This window comes from Mercurialis annua, linkage group LG7 (genome assembly GCF_937616625.2).
Source record: "Mercurialis annua linkage group LG7, ddMerAnnu1.2, whole genome shotgun sequence".
Taxonomy (NCBI): Eukaryota; Viridiplantae; Streptophyta; class Magnoliopsida; order Malpighiales; family Euphorbiaceae; genus Mercurialis; species Mercurialis annua.
In genome coordinates this window covers 12351030-12376876 of record NC_065576.1, presented here as the reverse complement: position 1 = coordinate 12376876, position 25847 = coordinate 12351030, and the positions used below count along the sequence as shown (strand labels likewise).

General features: G+C 31.2%; 1 protein-coding gene, 1 long non-coding RNA gene and 1 other non-coding gene across 6 annotated transcripts; 2 read left to right on the top strand and 1 right to left on the bottom strand.

Annotated features, from left to right (window-relative positions):
• Positions 1-1204: 1204 nt before the first annotated feature.
• LOC126654436 (uncharacterized) lies at positions 1205-5639 on the top strand. 4 transcript variants are annotated; one of them, XR_007632615.2, is made up of 9 exons: positions 1205-1450; positions 1643-1745; positions 2211-2318; positions 2406-2515; positions 2618-2725; positions 2819-2864; positions 3016-3147; positions 4679-4821; positions 5588-5639. XR_007632615.2 is itself a non-coding variant. In XM_050348291.2 (8 exons), exons 1-8 carry the CDS (start codon positions 1242-1244, stop codon positions 4760-4762), a joined length of 900 nt encoding a protein of 299 aa, XP_050204248.1. In that variant the 5' UTR covers positions 1205-1241; the 3' UTR covers positions 4763-5000. The 4 variants fall into 4 exon arrangements, 1 of the variants encoding a protein (XP_050204248.1); XR_007632614.2 differs by lacking the exon at positions 5588-5639 and adding an exon at positions 5021-5440; XR_007632613.2 differs by lacking the exon at positions 5588-5639 and adding an exon at positions 5002-5440.
• A 7134-nt stretch (positions 5640-12773) lies between these two features.
• On the bottom strand, positions 12774-14638 carry LOC126657607 (uncharacterized). The gene is made up of 3 exons (XR_007633378.2): positions 14550-14638; positions 13886-13966; positions 12774-12965 (listed from the first exon to the last, which is right to left on the bottom strand). It is a non-coding gene; the product is annotated as an uncharacterized LOC126657607 (long non-coding RNA).
• A 7807-nt stretch (positions 14639-22445) lies between these two features.
• TRNAH-GUG (transfer RNA histidin (anticodon GUG)) lies at positions 22446-22517 on the top strand. Its single transcript has one exon. It is a non-coding gene; the product is annotated as a tRNA-His (tRNA).
• Positions 22518-25847: the final 3330 nt, after the last annotated feature.

Below are 25847 nucleotides of genomic sequence, written 5' to 3'. Positions count from 1 at the left end.
ATGGACCGGTTAACCGGTTCATGAAGGTATTGTAAACTGGTTCATAATAGTATGGTTTTCAAAATTAAAAGCCTAAACCTAAAATTTAAAATGGTTAACCATTAAACCAGTTAACTATTTAAAACGTTCTGATTTTACGGTTTTATGATTTTTAACCATATAACTATTTAAAACGTAACTCTCGCTAATAATTAGACAAAAGAAATTTATAGAATAAATCTTTTAGTATAGTCTAATAAAAAAATTAATTCCATTCTATTATTTTTTTTCTAACAAATAAGAAAACTATAAAAATTCAAATTATATATAAAAAAATTAAATTATTTTTTTGAATAGGTGAATTAGTTCAAATATTATAAATTATAATTTATAACTAGCAAATGCATGTAAACCGTTTAGTATTTATAGATTTATAATTTTATATATTACTATTTCTATTAATTTAATATTTTATTGAGAAAATAAAGTTCTTTTAAAATATTTTTTGTGAATATTTTTTTTTTCAATTAAATTATGTTAATTGGTTAATAAAAGTCTTAAGTTTTTTCAATTTGACTTTTTACTATTAAAATTTCCAGCTTCAAAAGTATATTTGAGCATTTTTTTCACTCTAATTTAATTAAGTTATTAAATATGAAATTAAAAATAAAAAATGAATTAAAATTGACGCTTTTAAAAGTTTAGATCATATACAAAAAAAAAATCAAAAAAAAGTGAGATATTTTTTGATGATTCAACAGAAAATTATAATAGGCAAGACTTTATGAGTATCAATTTTCGACTTAAGCGGAAATTTTCCGCCTCAACTTACAAGCGATAATCAATTACCACATATTTTAATTTTATAGTCAGTTTATTCATAAATTTAGTTTTCTTTTCATCAATTTGTCTCATTTTATCATAATAATTATTATCGAAAGTGAAAAACACACGCCAAATCATGTATAAAAATAACCTAAACTGTTAAAGAAAACAAATTTAAAACTAAATTGACTGTAAAATTAAAATCTGTGCTAATTGACAATTGTTTGGAAATTGAGAGAGTAAATTGTCACTTAAGCCGATAATTTCCCCCTAAAGTTGTAAGCTTAGCTATTCTCTAAACGATACCGTATGATACTTTAATTGCGATAGCATTTGCATCAAATCAACCAGTTCCCTTCTCATCGCCAATCAAAATTGCTAAATTAACAAAACATTCCCGCCTGAAAAAACTGTAGTGAACAAGTCACCAGTCGAAGATGAGCGTCTCCGATTTGCCACGCAATGAATCAAACACCTTAAAAGGCCACGAAGGAGCAGTTTTAGCCGCACGATTCAACGCCGACGGTAATTATTGTCTCAGCTGCGGCAAAGACCGCACCATCCGCCTCTGGAACCCTCACCGTGGCCTCCACATCAAAACCTACAAATCTCACGGCCGTGAAGTCCGTGATGTCCACGTCACTTCGTAATCTCTCATCCCCCTCTCTCTAATCAAATTCATTTTAACAATTTTCGTTAATTATTATTATTATTATTATCAGGCCGACCTAAGAGCTTATGCTGGGCAATGCATAAAATTTATATTTTGTCAATTTTATACATTTTACAAACTTTTAGTACAATTTTTCCCACTACTGATTATTATCATCATTGCTAGGGACAACTCAAAGTTAGTATCTTGCGGTGGTGATCGGCAAGTTTTTTACTGGGATGTAGCAACTGGTCGTGTTATTCGAAAATTTCGTGGCCATGATAGCGAGGTATTTCATATTTTTATTTATTTTGGTATATGCTTCTGTTTTATTTATTATGTAGTAATACATAAAAATTAGGATTGTCATACGATATCCCACCTTCCGCTTTTTTTTCCTTTGATTTAAGCACATTTTACCAAATTTGGGACGATACATCCCAATCTTTCAATTTTTAAGCATAAAAGTGCCCGATGTTTCATTTCGTGGCATTTATACTTACATGTTGCCGTTTTTATGATTCAACATGGCCAAAACGATATCGTTTTTGCAGAAAGAAATGCCTAAAATGGCTTTGGGCTGTAGGATGAAAAGTTTGGAAAGGTTGGAATGTGTGGTGCCATGTTTGGCAGAATGTGTTTAAATCGAAAAAAATGTGAGGGTAGGGATATTTTATGATAATAACTCTAAAAATTACATATATCCTATTTATTTATTTATTAATTCTTTCTATTGTTATTTTTGAATGGATAGGTGAATGCTGTTAAGTTTAATGAGTATTCCTCCGTTGTAGTATCAGCCGGGTATGACCAGTCTTTACGTACTTGGGACTGTAGGTCTCATAGTACTGAGCCTATTCAGGTTTTCTTTTCTTTTATTATTGTTTTTTTGCATTTTCACTAGCTAATCTTTGATTTATTGATATTAATTGAATTTGGTATTCATTAGGTAATTGATGCATTTCAAGATAGTGTTATGTCTGTTTGTTTGACGAAAACTGAAATTATTGGTGGAAGTGTTGATGGGACGGTTAGAACATTTGATATTCGTATTGGTAGGTATGTGTAGCAGATTTGCAAATGCTATTGTTATTCTTCATGCTTAAGATTTGGACAACTGGTATCTTTTGATGGTTTATGTTTTGTTGAATTTTCATGTAGAGAAATAGTTGATGACTTAGGACAGCCTGTCAATTGTATTTCTATGTCGAATGACGGCAATTGCTTATTAGCAAGTTGCCTAGATTCTACTTTGCGCCTTTTGGACAGGTACATTCCTTTTTGGTTTGAATGATTCTCTACTTTGAATCCAGATTGTTTCTGGTTTTGTTTGTATGGATCGTAACCATTTATGCGTGGCAGGTCAACTAGTGAACTGTTGCAAGAATACAAAGGCCACACTTGTAAGGTTAGCTTGTTGATGCTTCATTTGACTTTGATAGTTGGTTCGATGCCTTTTACTTTTTATTTAATTTGAAAGCTGGGGTGTCAGAGATTTAAGTCAATACTATAAGTTCAAAGTTCATTTTATTTATCTACTTTGGGTGGTTCTGCTTCAGTCGTACAAATTGGATTGCTGCCTTACCAACACGGATGCTTATGTGGCTGGTGGATCTGAGGATGGCTATGTTTACTTCTGGGATCTTGTGGATGCCACTGTGGTGTCTAGTTTCCGTGCTCATTCTTCCGTGGTAAATACATTTTTGTTGCTCGGTTATTATGTGTTTGTTTTAAGTGCGTCACGATCACGTGTTAAGTTGCTGGTAACCCTTGGAATATAAGTTCTCACTTCTTTTCTCAGTACATTTGAGTTCATGTCATTCAAGACTAGGCATGCCCTTTGAGTTGTTGTAGCTGTTAAGTTCTTTATTTATATTGTTCTAGTTCGACAAGTTGGTGTTAAGACTATCGAGAATTCTGACAATTACTGAATAAGCTGTTTATGTTGCAGATTTTTAATTGTCTATTCATGACATTTCTTATCCATTACTAACTTTCTCTGTTGAATTTCTGATTCCGAATGTAATGAGAATGAAGAGTTTCTGATTCTTGAACTTTTATTTTGTCTCATGACCCTTCATATTTGTCCTTTCGTATCCTAGTACGTTTGGTTTTATCGATAAAAAGGTATGAAGGTTTTGACTTTTCAAAAATAAATGATTTGATTAAATGCTCTATGAGCTGTCATTTTCAATGATGTTAACTGAGTTGGCTAGCATGCATATACTGATACATTTGATGGACATTGAAATGATGACACCTAGAGTGGGTGGTTGAAGTTCTTATAAACACTTTAGTTTTTTCGAACTGGTTTAATATTGTGTGTATGTAGGTCCATGTGCATAAAGTAAAATTCAACAGTTGAGATGGAATCCAAAAGCCACAATTTTAGGTTTATATGCTAATTTGTTTGATGTCAATTGTCTGCCTTGCCAATGTGGGCCTAGCCTAGATGGTTATGGCTTCTCCAAGTACATTCGGATCGGAGGTCGTGGGTTCAAACCCTGACTCTGTAACTAATATCTAAAAAAGCGAGACTCTAGTAGTCGGAACCCTATCTATGTCAAAAAAAAAAAAAATTGTCTGCCTTATAATTATGTTGTCGTCATGTTTGCTTCCATATTCTGTATCCTCAATTCTAGCTTAGATCTTGAGTTATGGTGAAATCTTGGTTGTTTCTCTTATAGAACATCCTGTCTTTAGCTTTATCATGTCAATCTTCCTTCAATGCTTGCCTTGTATTACCCGCTATTGGTCATATGTTGCACATTGCAACCAAGATCATCACTCTGCTGGAAGACGTCCCTATGCTCTTTATTTTGGTTTGATAAAAAGAAATTTACTTATTGTGTGTTTGGCTGGGTGCATGAGCAAAATGTTTCCAATAGCTGAGAAGCGTGAGATGCAATCTAAAAGCAACAAATTTTGGTTTTGTATGTCAATGAATTTGAAGTCGATCGTCTGCATTATAATGCTATCATCACTCATCATTTTTGCCTTTTAAATTCCATGTCTTCTTTTCTAGCTCATATCTTTGAGTGTTGACAGGATTCTTGCTACCATCTTATAGAACTTTTTGTATTAGCTTTATTATGTTCCATTATAATATTTTAAAGCTTGCTTTGCATCACCCACTTGCTTTTCGGATAATTATTCTACAGGAGGTTAATGTTATACTTGAGTCTTGATTATGTGTGTCATCTTTGCTGGTCGTTTTGGCAGGTTACAAGTGTGAGTTACCACCCAAAGGACAACTGTATGATAACGGCCTCAGTTGATGGCACCATTCGGGTATGGAAGACTTAACAACAAAAGCAAACAAAGCCTTCTTCATGTCAGCCTTGCAGTTCCAAACAAACCTTGGGGTAAGTTTACTCTAAGCCAACACTTGTAGAGACAAAAAATACTGTGGTATCTGTTCTTAGTGATGAGAAAAATTTATTTCTCAGGTTGAAGCTTCTTTATTAGTAAATTTATCATAATTATGTACTATGATTACATGTAAATTGCACTATTTAATTTAGAGAACTCGATTTTGCTGACAGTGTTAATACACTACAACAGGGACGGAACTACCCTAAGGTTAGGGCAAGCTTCAGTCTAGGCTGACGTTGGAAATTTTAAAAAAATAGAGGTAGGATTTGTTGTGATCTCAGGGTTAGAGGGAGGCTAAGCCCGGGCAGCCGGGAGGTCAAAAGTAAACTAGAAGTTAAACCTGGGCTGAAAAAAATTCTGGATCCGCCACCGTCTACAACTGTCACATGGTAGTTTTCATAAACCTTGTTTTGAAAACTTGAGAAGGCAGAAGACAGTAGGAAACAATATGCAAAGTCATGACTCTTATATAGCAAGTCATTTTTGTTTGTCTTTGTTGCGTGTACACGAGTTCAATCTTTAGGCTGTGTGGTTATTGTCTTTACTCTTTACAAAATGCTCATAATTATGAGAATGATTCAGATGCTGATGTTAGCATTTAGTTTTTTACTGCTTGCTTGCAACAATTTCATTTATATTTTTAATGTTTATGTTTGGCTCGGTCTCAACTCGTCGTTTATGTGCTAAACGAGCAGTGATACTTAAATGAACAAGACATGAACTGAGCTCGGACTCACCTTGTGTTTGTTTGTATAGGTGCTATCGAGTCGAACTCGAGTTCATATAATTTAGCGCTTAAATGAACAAGATATAGATAGAGTCCGAGATCGGCTCGTTTAACATCTAAATGAAGATAAATTGGAGTTCGATCCAGTTCGGTTTATTTGGACTACGTATCAAGTTGAGTTGAGCTTTTTTCGAGTCAAGGCATCCAACTCGATTCATTGATATGAAAATAAAAACTTTAAGTTCAAGTGGCGTGACATGTCTTTTTTTAAAAAAAAAAATATACTCGGTGTACTGATAAATCAAATATTAGGCATTTCTGTGTTCTAAAATTATAATTGGTGGATCTTTTTTACTATAATTAAAGAAAAAGGTTGACAATAAAGAAAGAAAAATGTTGGGGGCCATAAGTGAAATTACCCCATATTAGGGCTACCAGAATCTGAATTTATTTATTAATTAAAGAGAAAATGTCATGGAATCCCTCAAAAATTGAAAAGTTTATGTTAGTGACCCATGATTTCATTTTTTGCAAAAATCTCTCAAATTTTAAAAAAACTTTCCATGCCTACCTTTTTATAATTACTCTTCCTATTTTATCCCTATGGTGTATTTTACCTATTGTGTTTTTGTTACACTCAATAATTTCCCCATTTTTAATAAATCAAACCATTGGTCGGAATATTATTGACCGGACCATTTCCGGTCAACGGAAGTCAACGTCCGGTCAACGTCCGGTCAACGGAGGTCAACGCCGGTCAACGGCCGGTTGACATCAGGTCGGACCATTGCTGGTCGGACCAACAATGGTTTGTGGTCTAACCATTTTTAATGGTTGAACCAATGTTGGTTAGATAATTAAAAATTAAATAAAACACCATTTTGTAGATAAGGGGATTTGAACCCTTGCCCTCTTGAATGAAAGACTTTGTGCTTTGCCATCAAGGCAAGGCCTTATTGTTGTCAATGTTTGCTCTATATGATATATATATAACTGATTATAAATTTAAATTAATTTATTAAAATGAAATTAGTTCTACAATACAAATTAAATAAAATATAAATATCTAATTAAATTAAATTTACTATAAATATAATATTAAATTAGTCTAATTTAATTTATTTATTAAAAAATTACATAATAAAAAAATAAAAATATTTATATTTCACTTTTTATTCATACATGTGTAAAACTAGTAAGATTTTTCACTTGTTAAAATTGAAAAATATATTTTGTTTGTTAAAATTAATAAATATGGTGGTTCGGTGGTCGGACCGAAGTGGTCATGGTCGGATACGTGGTAGTGGTACCCGTCGTGGTGTGCGTAAACTCAATATCAACTCAATGTCAACTTCATTATTTATACTACTAAAAATAATTTATGAAATGAGATAAATTATTAGTAATTTGAATTAAACTATCTAAGGTTTTATTAAAATGAACAAAAAGTAAATTTAAAATAAGTGAACTGAATATCAACTCAATATCAACTTAATGTGAACTCAATATAAACTTAATTTGAACTCAATATAAATTTAATGTCAACTTAATATCAGCGCAATGTAAATTTAACATTAACTTAACGTCGACTCAATGTCAACGCAATGTAAACCTAATGTCATCTCAATGTAAACCTAATGTCAACTCAATGTAAAGCTAATGTCAACTCAATATAAACCTAATGTCAATTCCATATAAACCTAATGTCAACTCAATGTAAATTTAATATCAATATGAAGTAATTTTTTAGTAAATTGTTTTAATTTTAAAATGTAAACTAATATTAACTCAATGTAAACTTAATAAATCAATGTTGACTGAATGTGAACCTAATGTCTACTCAATGTCAACTCAATGTAAACTTGATATAAACTACGTGTCAATTCAAAGTAATTTTTTTAGTAAAATATTATAATTTTAAAAATTAACTTAATATCAACTGAAGGTCGACTCAATGTCTACTTAATGACGACTCTATGTAAACCTAACGTCAATTCAATATAATCCTAATGTCAATTCAATATAATTATAATATCAACTTAATGTAAACTTAATAACTCAACGTTGAATCAATTTCAACTCAATGTGAACCTAATGTTCACTCAATGTCAACTCAATGTGAACCTAATGTTCACTCAATGTCAACTCAATATAAACTTAATAACTCAACGTTGAATCAATGTCAACTCAATGTGAACCTAATGTTCACTAAATGTCAACTCAATGTAAACCCAATGTTCAATAAATGTCAACTCAATGTAAATTTGATATAAACTACATGTCAATCCAAAGTAATTTTTTTTAATAAAATATTATATTTTTAAAAATTAACTTAATATCAACTGAAGGTCGACTCAATGTCTACTTAATGACAACTCAATATAAACCTAACGTCAATTCAATATAATCCTAATGTCAACTTAATATAATTATAATATTAACTCAATGTAAACCTATTGTCAATCTGAAGTAATCTTTTAGAAAATTATTTTAATTTTGAAATGTAAATTAATATCAACTCAATATAAACTTAGTAACTCAACGCTGACTCAATGTCAACCTAATGTAAACTCAATGTCAACTCATTGTAAATTACATGTCAATGCAAGATAAAATTTTTAATAAATTATTATAATTTTAAAAATTAACTTAATATCAACTCAATTAACTTATATAATCTATTTTGAGTTTTTGTCGAGTTGATATTAAATTAACTGTGTTTGTAATACATTAATATATAAAATCTATTTAACTTCGTTTACTTTAAGTTAATATTTAACTTACACTACTATTAATTTAATTAGAGTAATTTAATTTAAATTTTGACAAGAGTAATACTTTATTAGTGTTTTGTAATATATATCATTTATAATCAACCATTTTAGTAGGTTATATTTAGTTTATATGCTTTTTTATACATTATTAAAGAGTACATGTATTAATATTAAAGAGTAAATAAAGACAACAAGCATGTCTTGCCTTTGTGGTTAGGCACATGGACAAAGAGTGAGAGGTCATGGGTTCGAATCCCACTAAGAGCAAAATTATATTTTATTAATTCTTTTAAAATCTCACCACTACAGTTGACCGCCGCTGACCGGGAGTTGACCGCCGCTGACCGTGCGTTGACCGCCGCTGACCGGGCGTTGACCGCCGCTGACCGGGCGGTCGGGCCGGAATTTGGCCGGTTGTCGGTTGTGGTTGGTCTAACCAAACCCATATTTGCCACGTGTCAACATTTTATTGACTAAAATATAGACCAATGAGATGTTGCCAAATAGTGAGGACAATATTGTCTTTTTTTTTTAAATTTTGGGTTATGAGGGATTCTTGAAAACTTTTTTTTTTTTGGGAGATTTTTGCCAAAATCAAAATGGTGAGGGAAAAGTGAAACACTATAGCACTTTTGAGGGATTTGTGTAAAAAACCCTTAATTAAATGTTCCCATTAGCCCAATGATACTAAGTTTAAATTATGACTGTCCTTACGAATAATAATGAACAACATTAAGTTTACTTATGTAATTACTGGCCCTACTGAACATCTTTCTACATCCAAATTAGTATGTTTCTTATGAGAAAAAAAAAAGCGAATAAATTTTGTAATATGCTCTAAATAAAAAGTGGCATTGATCAAATAATTTAACATTTAAAGATACCCACCTACTACTCATCACATTTTAATATATATTTCATAATTCTGATATGATCACTAAATGTGAACCAAGAACAATTTTAAGTAAAGACAAAGTAATTGTTAGTCTTAAATGCTTACTATATTCATTAAATCCATGAATTGTTAGATTTTACACACTCGGTTATTTTTCTATATTGGCATGCCTCTATTTAAAGAAGAGTTAATTACATATAAAATCACTATCTTTACACGAATTCTCAAAAATAACACGATCTTTAAAACGTGTCAATTCAGGACATCACCTTTCATTTCTTTTCAAAAACAACATGGGCACATTTTTAGATAAAATTTTGCTGATTTAGACAATCCAATGGAATGCCACGTGTCATGCCACGTCAGCAAAAACACCACTAAAATATGCCCATGTTGTTTTTGAAAACAAATGAAAGGTGGTGTCCTGAATTGCCACGTTTTAAAGGTCGTGTTATTTTTACAATTTTGTGTAAAGGTGGTGATTTTATATATAATTAACCCTTTAAAGAAAAACAAAAACAGAATGCTATTTATTTTAGTTTATATTGTTTATTTTCAATTGAGTGGCAATGAAACTTCTATATCTAAGAGTTTGAACAAAAGATCAATTCACCCCCTCAACTTGACCAACAATTACGAAAATAGAATAAAAAAGACCAACAATTACGAAAATCGTTCAAACACCCCCTTCTGAAACAAAACGAGAGTGGCATTGCTAATTTGACCTAATTAATCATACTTAATCCTAATTAAACTATGATTTAATTGATCTCAACCTCAATTAATTTGAATTAATTATAATCGTCCAAAATTAATCCTAACCACCCTAATTAACCTACAAAATAAAACTATCCCTCCTCAACATCCGTCGCCGCCGGCCATCAATAGCATCAATAAATTTGTTTACACCGGAATTACAAATTAAAACACTAAACAAATAGAAAGTGACTTAACAAATTAGATTGTTTCAACCGGAATTACAATTATTATTAGCCATCTCCAGACGCAACATCAACAACCGCTGTTCTCACCAGACACAACACCAGCAGCTGCAAGCCATCTCCAAAAACAGTAGCAACAACTGCCGTTTTCACTAGACACAACAGTAGTAGCCGCCAGCTATCTACAAACACAGTAGCAATAGCCGCCGCTCTCACCAGACACAGTCACACAGTAGCAGCTATTAGAGAAGAAAGTACGGCTGGAGATCGGCATCGGCATTGGCATGGAAAGAAGAAGATGGATTGAAGAATATTTTAAGATGAAAAAGAATCGAAAATGAAGAAGAAAAATATATAATTAGGAGAACAAGGATCAATTCACCCCTCAACTTGGCACAAAATATCAAAAAAGTCATTTTCGCTGGTTTTGGTACAAATCAACCCGTAATTATGTCATTTAGCATCAAAAAGGCCCCTCCCCACTCTCACCTCAACAAGTGAATCACACTCTCCGTAAAAAAAGTTTAAAATACCCTTGATATTTTATTTATTTTTTATGGTTCTTAATAATTTTAATTTTCAATTATATATTTATAATTTTAAAAGTTATTATTTATTTTTAATAAAAAAATTAAAGGTCTTTTTTTCTTCTTCTTCCCCTCCCCTTCTTCTTTTTCCAATTCTCTTTTTCTTCTTCTTAACCACCGTCCGCCGCCACCCACCATCATCCGTCTCCACCCTCCGCCGTCTACCTCCATCCACCGTCCACCTCCTCAGGCAACTTCTCGCTTGAGGAGCAGCAAATTTGCTTAGAGCGGATCTGCTCCTTTCAGGCGAGAAGCAACGACTCCTCGTCTTGCTCCTCGCCTGATGAGCAACAGCTCCTCGTTGGAGGAGCTGTTGTTCCCAACGAGGAGTAGCAGTTCCTCCAACAACGGGCAGAATCTGGTCTTGAGGAACATATCCGTGGAGGAACAGATCTGCTCCTGAGGAGCACATTTGCTGCTCCTCATTTGAGGAGTTGTTTCCGACAGCCGAGGAACTGTTTCTGACGGCTAAGGAGCAATTTCCGACGCAAGTTTCATGGCGACGGCGAATTTCGGTTGATTAGGTTTAGGTATTTAGTTAGAATAATAAGGTTTAATTATAGGTTTAATTAAAGTTTTAATTATATTTAATTAGAATTGAATTTTAATTAATTAGTATTAGTTTTTGGATTTAGCAATTCCACTCTCATTTTAGGAAATTTTTGTATCATAGGGGCTGATTTGATGTTAAATGACCAACTTACGGGTTGATTTGTACCAATACTAGCAAGAATGAGTTTTTTGATATTTTGTGCCAAGTTCAGGGGGTGAATTGATCCTTTGTCCATAATTAGGAATTAAAAATGTAAAAGAGTAAAAAAAAGTCCTTAGATTTTTAAATAAATTATTATATGATAAACAAACTTTTTGAATTATGTAAGTTAAATTGATTTTTAAAAATATTTAAATGATACTTTGAAAGATGAAATGAATATTGAGGACCATTTAAAACTTTTTTTTATTTTATAATGGACAGTGTTTCAAATATTGGGTGAGAGTGGGAAAGAGTGTATTTGATCCGTTTTGGCATAATTGTGGATTGAATTGATCTGGTTTTGCGAATTTGGGTTATTTTAATATTTTATGTCAAATTCAGGGGGTGAATTGGTCCTTTATTCCTAAGAGTTCCATATTTAAACATAATATCACTTCTTAAATTTTTTATATTTAAACATAATATTACTACCTAAAATTTTAATAAACATAATATCACTATGACTTCGTTTTCTTAATAGTTGAGAAGAAATGAATTTCCTCAAAAATAAAATTGAGAACAAAATGATCTCATGTACTCTTTTAATATTGTAATTTTTTTTGTTCAATCAACCAAAGCAAGCAACTTTATTGCTAAAAGGAAAAAGGGTCATCCATTTCATATGGTTTATGGTAAGGATCAAATGGTGTAATACCCCATATTTTTAAGGTACTAAAGTTATATCACTCGGTGGAATTATATCGGCACTGTACTACATGGATTAATTTGATTTGATATGATACAAATAGAATACGATATGAATTAGATATAGTATAAGTAGTTGTGATACGATTTAGGATTAGGGTTTCGATCGGATCAGATATTTGGTTTGTTTTAATGTATGTTTTCTGTATAGCGATTTATATTTATAATAACTTTTGTAAATGCGAACTCACTCAGTTTTGACTGAACCCCTCACAGTGTTTCTTTTTCAGGTTTACATTGATTCGAAGTGGTCGAGCTTCCATTCTTTGTTTCGACAGTCTCAGTTTAAAGTATCTATGGAGAGCTTTTGATCCTATCTAGAGCGACAGTAGTCAGTAGTAGACCTAGTCTGTATTAAGCAGTCTTATATGTTTTGACTTTGATATGATGCTATGTTTGAACAAGATTTTTATTGTCATACCTCGCCTTACTTAGCACGAGATTGACGGTTAATTAAAATATATTTATCTTCAAATAAACATTTTAAAACGGGTTCTATAAATAATTAAGCACAAATATATGAAAAACTTTTATACAACATTTTATTTAAACCACTATATGAAAATTAAGTATTATCACAAACTTTTATACATATGATTCAAAATATATATTTAAGTACAAATAAGTTTATTCTAAACAAAAACATCGAGACATCTCAAAACTCGGAGATGTGGCCAACCTCTATGTCTCAAGCCCAAACTCTAAGCCCAACTCCCTCTCTTGTCAACTGTACTGTAGATTGCCTTGCTAACTGAAAAGGTTTTAAAACAACTAAAATAAGCGAAACCTCAGTGAATAGACATAACAAGCATAAAACATTTATATACTTAAAGTAAGTATATCATATAAGGACGAATACTAGAAAACAGTTCAATACAACACAAAATACTTGTAAAATTCATCACGAACACATTTACAAATATAAACAATATCAAAACAATTTCACTTTAAATATGAAATGTAGTTCGTATCAATCATCAATTATAAGATTGATATATTACCCTGTAACAATAATATAAACCATAGACCTGTAATCAGGAACACAACACTGATCTACAGTCTAACCAACATATCTAGGAACACTTGATGGCTAACCCTTCTCCATCATTAGCACGACTCAGCCCTTCTCCCTTCACTGACCATCAATCAAGTGGCCTGTGTCAAATGCGCATAGACACTCACAATATCTCACATGTGCATATAACTAACTCAGCACATAACCAGGTGCATATCACAACTCAGCACCACTCAAATATGTACCATTACAGAGTAAGCATATCATATAAAAAGAAATCTCAAATCATTGCATCAAAACGCAATACAATTCAATAGTAAAACCATTTCAAATTCTCATTCAAAACTTAACCAAATCAAACGACTATTGAATTGCCAAAGGTATTACACATTCATAAACAAATACTCATTATATCAAAAGCATCAAAGCTTTACTAAAATCAAACAATTATATAGATTCAATTCAAAACTTCTTTCATTTTATACAACATTTGCCAAAGGTAGTATTTGAAATATTTAAACAAGGCATTTCATCGAACACCTTTCGTGCATTCCAAAACAACCATATATAACCATTTAAAACACAATAAACCTTGAAATTTTGAATATCAAAATAGCATATATATTTCAGTAGCAAGGGCTAGTATATCTACTCACCAAAATCGCTTCCAAAACACACACCACGGGTTCACCGTTTTGCCTAATTCGCACCGGCACTTTTCTTTCCCTTATCCGCACCTAAACCATATAAATATAGACTATAGTCAAGTATTAAGTTTATATATACTCCCTATTGTACTTTCCAAATATACTATACACCCATTACACAACCCTTTGGATCAATTCTATATGAAAATGCATGAAAAGGAATAAAGTATCAATTCTGCCTACTAAGGCAGAACATATGTCTTGTACTAAACATGCTATAAAACTCAATATATAATCAAGTGGATCAAACCCTTTCGCATAATTGTAGCCCTGTGAGTCTAGAATCATAATCAAAAGGAATTTCATCATTTCAATATCTAAACAATGAGTTATACTAGTTTTAGTGAGGTGTGCTCAGACTGTCTTCACAGCTGAAGCAATAAAATGTCATGGTAAATTAAGGCATTAATAAGACCGAACCAGATTAACCTCAAAGAATAAAAGTTTTAGGAGACACACTAAAGTGTCTATATCAGAAAACAGAACACAATTTGGAATTATATTACTCGAGATATGAATCTCGCACTAAACTGCATATACAGAATTCAAAAACAGAATTCGTTATCACTAGGTAAACTTCAAATACACAAACTATTTAGATGGAATTACTTACCAATTGATCTTGAATATCTTCCTAGACCTTGAGAACTCAGAGAATATGTATTTTTAGGGTTTGTTTTGGGTTTTAATGAGATGAATTTCGTTTGAATTCTCTCCATAATAATATATACACGTCAATTAGTAATTTACTAAAATAAACATAAGTAATTATCCTAGGTTGGACACACATGTCATTCTTAAGGGTAAATTTGACATTTATATATAGATGGATAGGCTTCATACAAATGTCCTTTTAAGCCCTTAATGATATATTAAACATATCTTTTAATCCTTGAGTCTTTTCTTTCATTCAATTAATACTGATTCAATTAAACTAATCGTAATTTTTGTTTTCAATTTACTTTTGACATCTAAAATGCATATATCCTTATTTAAATTTCTCTTCTATAATAATTAGACATGATATGCAATGCATAATGAATTCTAAATGAAATTAATTAATGAATTCTAAACGAGATTAGGTTACGGTTATGACATTTATATAAGTTATGTTTTAATTAATGAGTTCCGTTATGTATGCATGTTTTGTGATGTGTTTGATGTTTGAAAGCGAAACGTTTGTAGTGATTTTAGGTTTGCTATAGGTTTCGGAGCTACCACTCACATTCCCTAGCGTCAGTCTCGACTCACGGATCTGGGCCGTGACAAATGATCCCTCATCGTTCATAAAGGTTCAATTGTGCCCCCCAACATTTGAAATTTTGAACAAATAAGCCCCCTAGTTTGACATTGTCTCTGAACATGGCTTTTAATTAAGGAAAAATGGCCATACATGGGTTTATTGTTTGGGCCAGGATCAAGTGAGACCTTAATGTCCGAAAAGGTTCAACTGTGCCATTAATGAAAAAGCAAATCCTCCAATTTGACACCGTCTCTAACTTCATTACTTCAATCCTACATACCGTTGCCATTAATGACATGACTTTTATAAGAGTCATCTTCCTATATCTTCTGTACTAAAAATATTCTATATTTTATAGAGACTCTTGTTTTGTTATTAAATCTTTTTGTTAAGAAACTTAAACAATTAAGAAAATGAATTATATAAACACTTATGAAAAAATATTATGATAATATTAATGATACTATTATGATAGTGGTATGAGAAACCATATTTTTATAATTAAAACACTCTTAGCCTGTATAAAATTATTTTTTCTGCAAATTTTAGATTATAAATTGAATTAATCATTTATAATTAATTCCAAATAAAACAAACTATATAAAAAAAATATGAAAACTGATTTTATTGATTTTTTTCAAATCACATTTTTAGAGAGAAAAAGAGAAAATAAAAATTATACAAATTAGTTTTAGGGTTAATTGCAAATATATACACGACTTTTACCCTAATTTGCAATTACAACATAAACTCTGAAACTTGACAATGTTAGTAACCAACTTTACACTTTTGGCAAATCGATACACCAAACACGAAAAACACTAACGTGGACATTGTAATATACCGCCATGTGTCGTTGCGTGATTGGTCGATGTACCAATTTCTCAAAAAAATAAAAATTTGTTACTGACATTGAAAAATTTCAAATTTTATGTTGTAATTGCAAATTATGGTAAAGTCCGTGTATGCATTTGCAATTAACCCTTAAATTTATACCAATTATTTTATATCTAGAGTTGAAATAAATTGCTATAATTGCATGAGCTAAGAGAACTTGTCAACATTAAATTGAAACTGAATCAAAATTGTTATAATCAATTTATGAGGTAGAAATTAATATTTTATAATAGAGAAAATATGTTTTATTAAGAGATACAGAGAGGGAGATATCTAGCTGATTTAAAAAAAAAAACTTTTTCTATTAATACATTAAAATCACAAAACCATAGGGGCATGAATGATTTTTTTCCTTAATTAAAAGTCATGTCATTAAGACAAAAGTAAAAAATAGCCACATAGAATTGAAATAACAGAATTAGGGACAATGTTAAACTGGGGGGTCTGCTTGTTCAAAATTTTAAATGTTTAGGGCACAATTGAACCTAACTAGATGTTAAGAACTCACTTGGTCCTCACCCCAAAATCATAAGGGAATGGATGAATCTGTTCCCTTGCTATAAAGAAAAAACACCCAACAACAAGGTTAAAGCCAAACAAGCCCAAAGGCCAAGATCCTAACTAGCTAAAAATTAATCTAAAAGAACAATACGAAGATCTTCAAGCAAGTAGCAAAACAAAAAAAGAAGAAAACAAAGACAACAGCCAAAGTTAAGCAATAATCTCTTGAAACCACTAATTCTCATCTCAACAGCCATAGCCATATTCTTGAAAACTTGATCAGCAGGGATAGAAATCAGATTGAAAATAACGTCACTTCTTACTTTTTAAATGAAATAAACAACAACAGAAAACCAAATCTTTCTAATCTTAGCAGACAAGAATTTCCTAGCAGCTCTTTTAATAAAAAAAAACTCACTTTTCTATTCTAGGAGAAAGGATTCCTTCTGAATTTCAGAAGTGCAGGGATCCTAGACCAGATATTCTAAGAGAAACAACAATTACAGAGCAAATGATCAATATTTTTAGGATAATTGCCACACCAACTATGTAAGTTTGAAAAACAGTACCATGACTACATAAATTAACAGTATTAAGACTGGTTAATTTAAAAAAAATCACATTCAATTAGATTGATCCAAAATTTAAATCATTTGAGTTAATTATTATTACCTCTCTAAGGTTTGATTTATTTTTCTTATCAATATAGATATTAGATTTACGTGAAAATTGTCTCCTAAACTTGCAAGTGATGATCAATTAACATATACATTAATTTTGTAGTCATTCGTAAAAAAACCTTTATAGTCAAAATAGTCATAAATTTATGTATTCTATCACTTTGTCCCATTTTAGGATCATAAAATATTATCAGAGGTGAGCAATACGCGCCAGATCGGGTGGAAAAGTGGGATAAATTGATAAATACAAAGGTAAGTTTAGGAATAAATTGACCTTAAAATTTAAAACATGTGTTAATTGACCATTGCTTGTAAATTGAGAAAGTAATTGTCATTTAAATCATACATATTATCACTAGAATTGTGGCACAAATAATTTTCAAAATCAGATCTGGTAGAAAATTATTTTACACGTTTAAATTAAGTTCTCTAATTTTTCATAGTATATTCATTTAAAATAACTAATTACTACACGTCCTAATTGTTAACCTTAGTTAAGTGCTTTATTAAAAAAATTGAAAAAGTATATCATTCACCTTTCTGTATAACTTATTACTATTAGTTTTTTCTAATTTACACTTCCTGCTGGCTTATGTTTTTAGGATTTACCGTTCTTACAAACATATATGCATTCCACACTGTTTTAACAAGGAATCGCTAACTACAAATTCTCCAATAGTTTTTTTTTTAATTTTTGTTCTTCATTTTCGCGATTTTATCTAACTATTTTCTTTTATTTTAAATTTTCGTATTCTTCTTTTACTCGAATTTGTGTTGCTTCGTTCAAAAAATTTCAAAGGAAGCTAGGAAAAATCTTCAAAAGGAAGTAAAAGTATCTTAAGACAGCAGTTTTTTGCCTCATACAACATGGTGAATGTAACTAGGAAAAGCAAAGAAATTTTTTCGTGATGGTGGTTTGAAGACTAAGATATCTAAAGTTGAAAGAAGCAATCGTTATGAGATTTGTAATATTTTTGTTGTATTTTTAATGGATTGTGATGTATGTTTTATAGGATTTTTGGTGTACAAATCACTATAGGTACACTTTATATACATTATAGATCCAATATATATCTACTTTAAATACACACAAGATCCCTTATTTATTTGTCAAATGCATATATCATCTACAGAATTTTGTCTGTAATAAATTTTTTTGTCAATAAACCAAAAGCGATTGTTATAAAGACAAAAAAAACCTCTTAAATAGGCACAAACCCTGCAACTAATTACAACCATCAATCAATATCTGCTCCATCTAGCCGATGCTGAAATTTGCTAGTAACAGAAAATCTAATTTTTTTTAAAGACATCATCTGCTCTAGGCCTAATACTAAAAAAATATGACTCTATTCCTCTCCTGCCAAATAAAATAGGCAGACAAATAAAAAGCAATTCGCCACACACTATTACTTGCATTCCTGGCACCACACTTCCTGGAAAACCAAATGATCTCTCTGCATCAAATTATAGGAGGCATGTTAACTCTGCAGGTAGTAAGAACTCTCTTCCAAATATCACAGGAGAATACACAATCAGCGAAGAGATTTTTGAATCAATACATTTTTCAAAAAAAAAACAGTTAGGATTATCCATAGAACACCATCTAAATAACTTATTTCTAGTATTTAGACCATTGTGAGTTGTCATCCAAGCACCAAAGTTATACCTAGGAATTGTAGGAGATTTTCAAATGAGACTGGACCAAGACACATGATGAATAGCAGGAACTAGATTATTCCAAGCATCTTTGATAGAAAAATTCTTGTGCTCATCTGGTTTGAATAAAAATTTATCATCCTCAACAAAGTTGATAGTAAAATTAATGTGTAAAAAATCCCAACCTTGTAAGGGAGACTCATCCATAGCATCTAGAAGACATTAATTAGATTCCATTTCTAAACAAATTAGAAACTTTTGCATTTTTAGGGATATCATCATCAATAATATCCACTCCTGAAAACACCTCTAAAATAGACTTCACATTCATCCAAGAAGCAAACCAGAAAAGAGTGTTTCTGCCATTTCCAACTTTATACTTAAAGAGCTCTTTTGCTGAATTTTTAACATTCACCAAATGTCTCCAGCTCCAAGAGGCCTTGTAAGGCTTTATAATGCCCGAGTAACTAAGCTTCTTCAGTTTATTTTGAATAACCCAAAAGGCTCATAAGGAGCACTTATTAGTAAGCAGAAACCAAACCTACTTCAGGACAACAACTTTGTTCCACAGGTCAACCTTCTTAATACCCAGACCACCTCCCTTCCTTTGGCAACAAATAATTTTCCAAGAGATTCCACCATATTTCCTGCCATTAGAATTGCCTTTCTAGAGAAAAGACCTACAGATGTTCTCAATTTCTTGGATAACAACTTTTGAGAGAATAAAAATTTGGCACCAATGGGAATGGAGACTCATAAGCACATAATTGATAAGCCGGAGCCTGTTAGCATATGAAAGGAATTTAAAATTCCAAAATGATTTCTAGAGAGTGTCCTTTCTTCGGGAAGTAGATGTCGTCTACAAGTGTTATTCAACATCGTTTCAGTAGTAGAGACATACATTTTTCAGCAGGATTTGCTCAATCTACAACTTCTTTTAGAGGCCAGCGGGGCCATGGTTTTTAAGGACACCTACTTCCCGAATATCTTTTGTTATCGTGGTGCAAGGTATTACCCCAATATCCTTTGTTGAAGTCATGGTGCTGTTTGATCCGGGTGCAACAAATTCCCTTGTGTCTCCTTGTTTTGCTGAGAAATTGGGTATGGCACCGTCTTATATGCAACTCCTCTTGTTTGTATCTACACCCATGTCTGATAATGTTGAAGTGGATGTTGTCTTCCCATCATGTTCCATGGTTATTCAGGTTAGAGAGTTGACTGCTGATTTGATTTGCTTGAGGTTATGTCCTTTGATGTGATTTTGGGGATAGATTGGTTAGCTCACCATTATGCTAGTATCAACTGTAAAGAGAAGTCGACTGCGTTTAGAATTCCCAGTGATGTGCCTTTTGCTTTTTGAGGGGAAAGGGTGATACAGCTACGAACCTCATATTGGTTATTAAAGCGAGTCTGTTGTTGAGTAATGACTGTTAGGGTTTGCCGAAGGACGATATAAATGGACAATTAGCAGCTTGGAAAAGTGTTGAGTAAAGACTGCTCTTCATGTGCTCAATTAGCAGCTTGGAAAGTTTCTCACATTTAAAATGGACAGTTAAGGATGGCGAGTTTGCTGAAGGACGATGGAAGGGCATGGTGGATTCCTCCAAAGGAAGGCTGGCTTAAGGTAAATGTTGACGCAACGGTTTTCTCGAGTCATGGTGGTGTGGGCATCGGTATAGTAGTGTGAGACTGGAAGGGCAGTATTATTCGGGCAAAACAGATTAAGCGCCAAGGGAATTATTCACCAAGAATTGTCGAATCGTTAGGCATTCGAGAAGCGCTAAGTTGGCTTAAGGGTTTCAATAATATCGTTATAGAGTCGGATGCTATGGAGGTGATTTTGGAGATTCGAAGTCCAAGCTTGGTTGAGTCGGAGGTTTTGAGTGACGATTGTTTGATTCTTGAAAAGCAGTTATGTAATGTTATTTTTATTTTCATGAGGCGATCTGTGAATCAGACTGCGCATATTTTAGCGCAAAATGCCCGTTTCTTGTCAGGTCATCAGGAGTGGTTATGTCACTTTCATGAATATCTCACAAATCTAACTGTTGTGGACTATCAATAAATTATCCTTTTTGATAAAAAAAATAATTAATACTAATGTAAATAATGCTTTTTCAGTACTTCAAAAAACTAATTTCTTTTTGCCAGTATTTTTGTAAATTAGTTTTTTGTTTTCGGGATAATTTTGAAAAAATCTCATGGCCAAATGGATTATTTCATTTTTTTTAATAGAATATGTATTAGTTCTTTTATATCAATATAAAAAAAATTAGACTAGTCAACTTTTTTGATAAAAAAATACGCTCATAAAAACATTAAGAAAATTTTTTAGTGTACACTTTTTTGTATGTTATTTTTAATTTTACATCGTTTTCAAACATATATACAGATCGTATTTTTTTTACCAGCAATGCCTTTTTTAAATTTCTAAAATACCTTTTTCACCTTTATACTGATTTATGCCTTTTTTATTGATTTTTTTTTTGGATATTTTTTTGGTGTTTTTTATCGTATTTTTAGTGCAACTATGGTGTTTTTATAATGTATTTATAGTGTTTTTTTAGTGTAGTTATAGTGTTTTTATAGTTTAATTATGGTGTATATATAGTAACTATAGTGTTTTTTAGTGTATTTATAGTGTATACCTTAAAAACACTGCAAATACACCATAAACACTGCAAATACAACAGAAAAACATAGATACACTAGAAAACATCATAAATACGCCATAAATATATTATAAAGTAAATACATCATAAAAACACTTCAAATACAACATAAATCAATTTATTTTTACAGAATCAATAACATTAAAATAAAAAGAACAAATCTATGAATAAAAAAGACAAAGTAATTATATGAGTAATAGAAAAAATTTATAATAAAAAAATAATAGATCTATAATAAATTATTCAAAAAATATTTAAATCATCATAAAAACCCTATGAAATAACAAAAAGTCTAAAAACGATGTCGAGTAATCCATATCGCGAATTGAAGAGACGAACGGAAAAGCGCGAACGGAAGAGACGAATGGAAAAACAAACAAAAAAGAGACGAGAAATCCACTGGAAATAGACGAATGAAAGCGCGAACGGGAGAGCGAACGGGAGAGACGAACGGAAAAACGACCGGAAGAGACGAACGAGAAAGCAAACGGAAAAAAAAGAGAATTTTGAGAGGAAGAGATGTAAAGAGAAGAGAGAGTGCGGCTATGTAAATTTTTAACTTAAAATGGAATAAAAAAATTATATATACTAGTATTTTTATAAATATGTTTCTTATTAGTATAAAGAGGAAAATTATGGAAAGATAGTGTATAAAGTGGTAAATACTTTCTAAAACAGTGTATTTGACAAATAGTCTCCAAAACATTACTGATTAATATTTTATGATATATCTAACAATAACTGATAATATAGATACAAATTTAAATTTAACCAACTAAATTTTATTTGTTTAATACGGCTTTCATATTCAATACATAGTATATCTATATAATAAAAGTAGAAAAATGAGCATGTAAGTGGCTGTAGTTTAGTGGTAAGAATTCCACGTTGTGGCCGTGGAGACCTGGGCTCGAATCCCAGCAGCCACATTTCTAGCTTTTTAAAAATACAAATTGATGATTTTTTTTTCTTTGTTACCAATTCATTTGTTTTAACTTTGTTAGATAGTTTATACAAATTGGTGATCTTTTTTTGTAATATTATGATAGCAAGGACTATTACAATATAAATGGATACTATAGTGTAGGTTGAACTCAAAGGTGACCTATGTCCGGCCATTTCTGTTTTAAGTAGAATCGAATATTTAATTTTAAATTTAAATTTCATTTTAAATTCGGCTTGTATTTATTGGATAAATTTTATTTTAAATCATTACATAAACTTGACAATTACGTATTCGGATCTGTACAAATCTAACTCATAGAATGAATTGGTATAATTAAAATTAAATTCAAAAATAAAATAAAAATTAGAGTTATCGATAAAATAGTTAAATATGGTTAAATTCCGACCTATAATCACTAACAAAAACGAGAAAGTTGAGAAGTGTGTAAATGGGCTGATTTAAGGACTAAATTGTGATGTTGAATGAAAAAGTTGGGGCTGATTTGTGCATATTTAATTTTGGCAAGTAGAAAGAAAACCACAAATGTCCGTTTGTTTCTTACTTGGAAATAATTGACTTGATAATTAAACATAGAAATTAATAAATGAGAGTTGAGTCAGAGGCATCGCCAGATCGCCTACTTCTCAATATGGTAATTTGAGATCGTCTGCTCTGATACACTGACTAGTACATTCATTTCTCATACATTATTTCGCACTATACAGCAAAATATTTAATTGCAACTTCTCCAACATTTCATCAAAAAATAAACAGAGAGCTAATAATATATCATTAAATGTGTAAATTTTTTAATACATAAAACTATATTGACACATTTTTCTACCATAGAAATGTATTTAGAATGTTAACGGATTCTATGATGATAGAAATTGAACTATTACCAAACTTTAAAAGTTTATAGCTCAATTTGATTAGTTGCATGATTTTTAAGAGATTGTATCTGAAAATTAAAATTGTATAGTCTTAAAAGTCTTTTTGAAACTTTCAAGAACCAAACTGATGTATTGCCACTTTTCAGCACTACAAAAATAAAATTTTGATATTAATTAAAAATTCATAAAACTATCTATACGCAAGGCTAAACATAAACCTAAAACCTATATAATTCCTATTTAACTGTAACACCCCGTAAATTTAAAAAAAAACTAAATTATTCCGTATAAGGAGTAATTAATAGGAACGGAAGAATGTAAATTAAATTTAAAGATAAATTTAATTTATAGTGTCTTTGAAAATATAAAATAGATATAGAAGTTAAAATTTTAAATTTAACTAACGGGAATTAAGAGACGCTTATAAATTAAAATAAAATAATTTATAAATCCCAAGTGAATAATTACAAAAAAAATTATAAGATTTGGACATAGAAATTTTATTGAGTGAGACTAGTTTAGACCCAATATATTTTAAATAATTTATTAAAAATAAAATATAGGTCCTGTTTATAATTTATGGAATTTTTGTATAAAATTTCATAAAATTTGGAGTTCGTTTTCCGTTTTAGTTACAAACAAATATTTAGGAATTTGCATTAAATTAACGCATAAACCACTAGAAGCAAGTTTGACTTTTAGCCCATTTCAAAAGGAAATGAATACAGAAACCTAATGGGAAAAGTTGAAAAATACTTGATTTTGTTAAAATAATCTCAAAAATACTTATGTTCGTTTTTATTTGCGGACAATACTTACAAAAGAAAATAAATTGCACCTAGCACTTGATTTAATAAAAACATTAAACCTAACACTTAAAATCTTATATTTCTAAACCCTAAATCATACTAAACCCTAAACCCTAAATCATGCTAAACCCTAAACCCTAAATTCCAAACTTTAAACCCTAAAACATGCTAAACCCTAAACCCTAAATTCTAAATCGTAAACCCTAAACCCTAAATTATGCTAAACCCTAAACCCTAAATCATGCTAAACCCTATATCCTAAATCTTAAACCCTAAACTCTAAATCATGCTAAACCCTAACCCTAAAATCATAAACCCTAACCCTAAAATCATAAACCCTAAACCCTTAAAATTCTAAAATCTAAATTCTAAGTCTTAAAAAAATGGAGTTAAATGTTGGATGAATAAAAAAATGAAGTTAAATGTTGGACAAAATAAAAAGGTTGGGTTAAGTGTTGGATGAAATAAAAAGGTGAAATCAAGTGCTGGATGAAATAAAAAGGTGGAATCAAGTGCTAGATGAAATAAAAAGGTGGGATCAAGTGTTGACAGAAAAAAAAAAGATGCTCAAGTATTTTTGGAATTATTTTTGATAATCAAGTGCTGAGTCTAATTTCCTCAAACCTAATTTGGTTTCAGTTGCTCTCATTTTGGCTCCAGAGACGCACGAGCTAGGGTTTAGAGTTTTTCAATCCGATTCTCGTTTCTAACTCGAATATCTTCGCGAATTCGATAGTAATCGAGATAATAACTGTTATTTTGAATTCGGTTTTATAGAAATTGGATAATACTCGAAGTTATAACGGTTATCGTATCGAATCGATAGAATACGAATCGATTTTACGTTCCGATTGCGGAATTGAGTTGTATGGTGTGTGAATTAGTGATCGGAATTAAAAATAGGTATTTAAGCATGTCGAGAAGCTTGGGGGGAGTGCCCCGTGGATGTGCGTTCTTGTTGTGCAAACGCACATCTCATCTATGCGGACGCACAGCGACACCGTTGCGCCGGTGTCTGATCGTTTTGCTTCCAAATTGGTACATTCAATTTTGATCTAATGGACTTCAAAAAGTAGAACTGGGACGCTATAAAGACTAGAAAGGACTTAGAATTTAAGGACATTCGGTTTATTAAAATATAGAAATATTTTAATTAGGTCCTATATTAATCTAAGTGATTAATAATGAGAGGACTATAAGTTGATACCGAAAATAAGGATAGACTATATACATTATACATCTAGTAATGCCAGTAGAATCTACTCTTTAGAGTTAAAATTCTTATTTGAATTGTGTTTTAACAATTGAATTCTAACTAGATCCGATAGGCCAGCGAGCTACCGGACAAGCAGAGCAGTGGACATTCAAATCATGTTTTGGAGATAGTGGTTCTGTGAGTTTGCATTTTACTTATGAATATTGATGCCAAAATGTTTATAACTCAAATTGTATTTAAATCGCATTACATTGAGTCGATTTGAAACTAATATAGATCTATTGAAACATGCTACCTATTGAGCGGCAATAGGGCTGTGTGATAACCGGTACCGATATTATAGACTAAGCATGTGATTATCTATAAAGATAAGGATGATTATATTAAGTTATTGG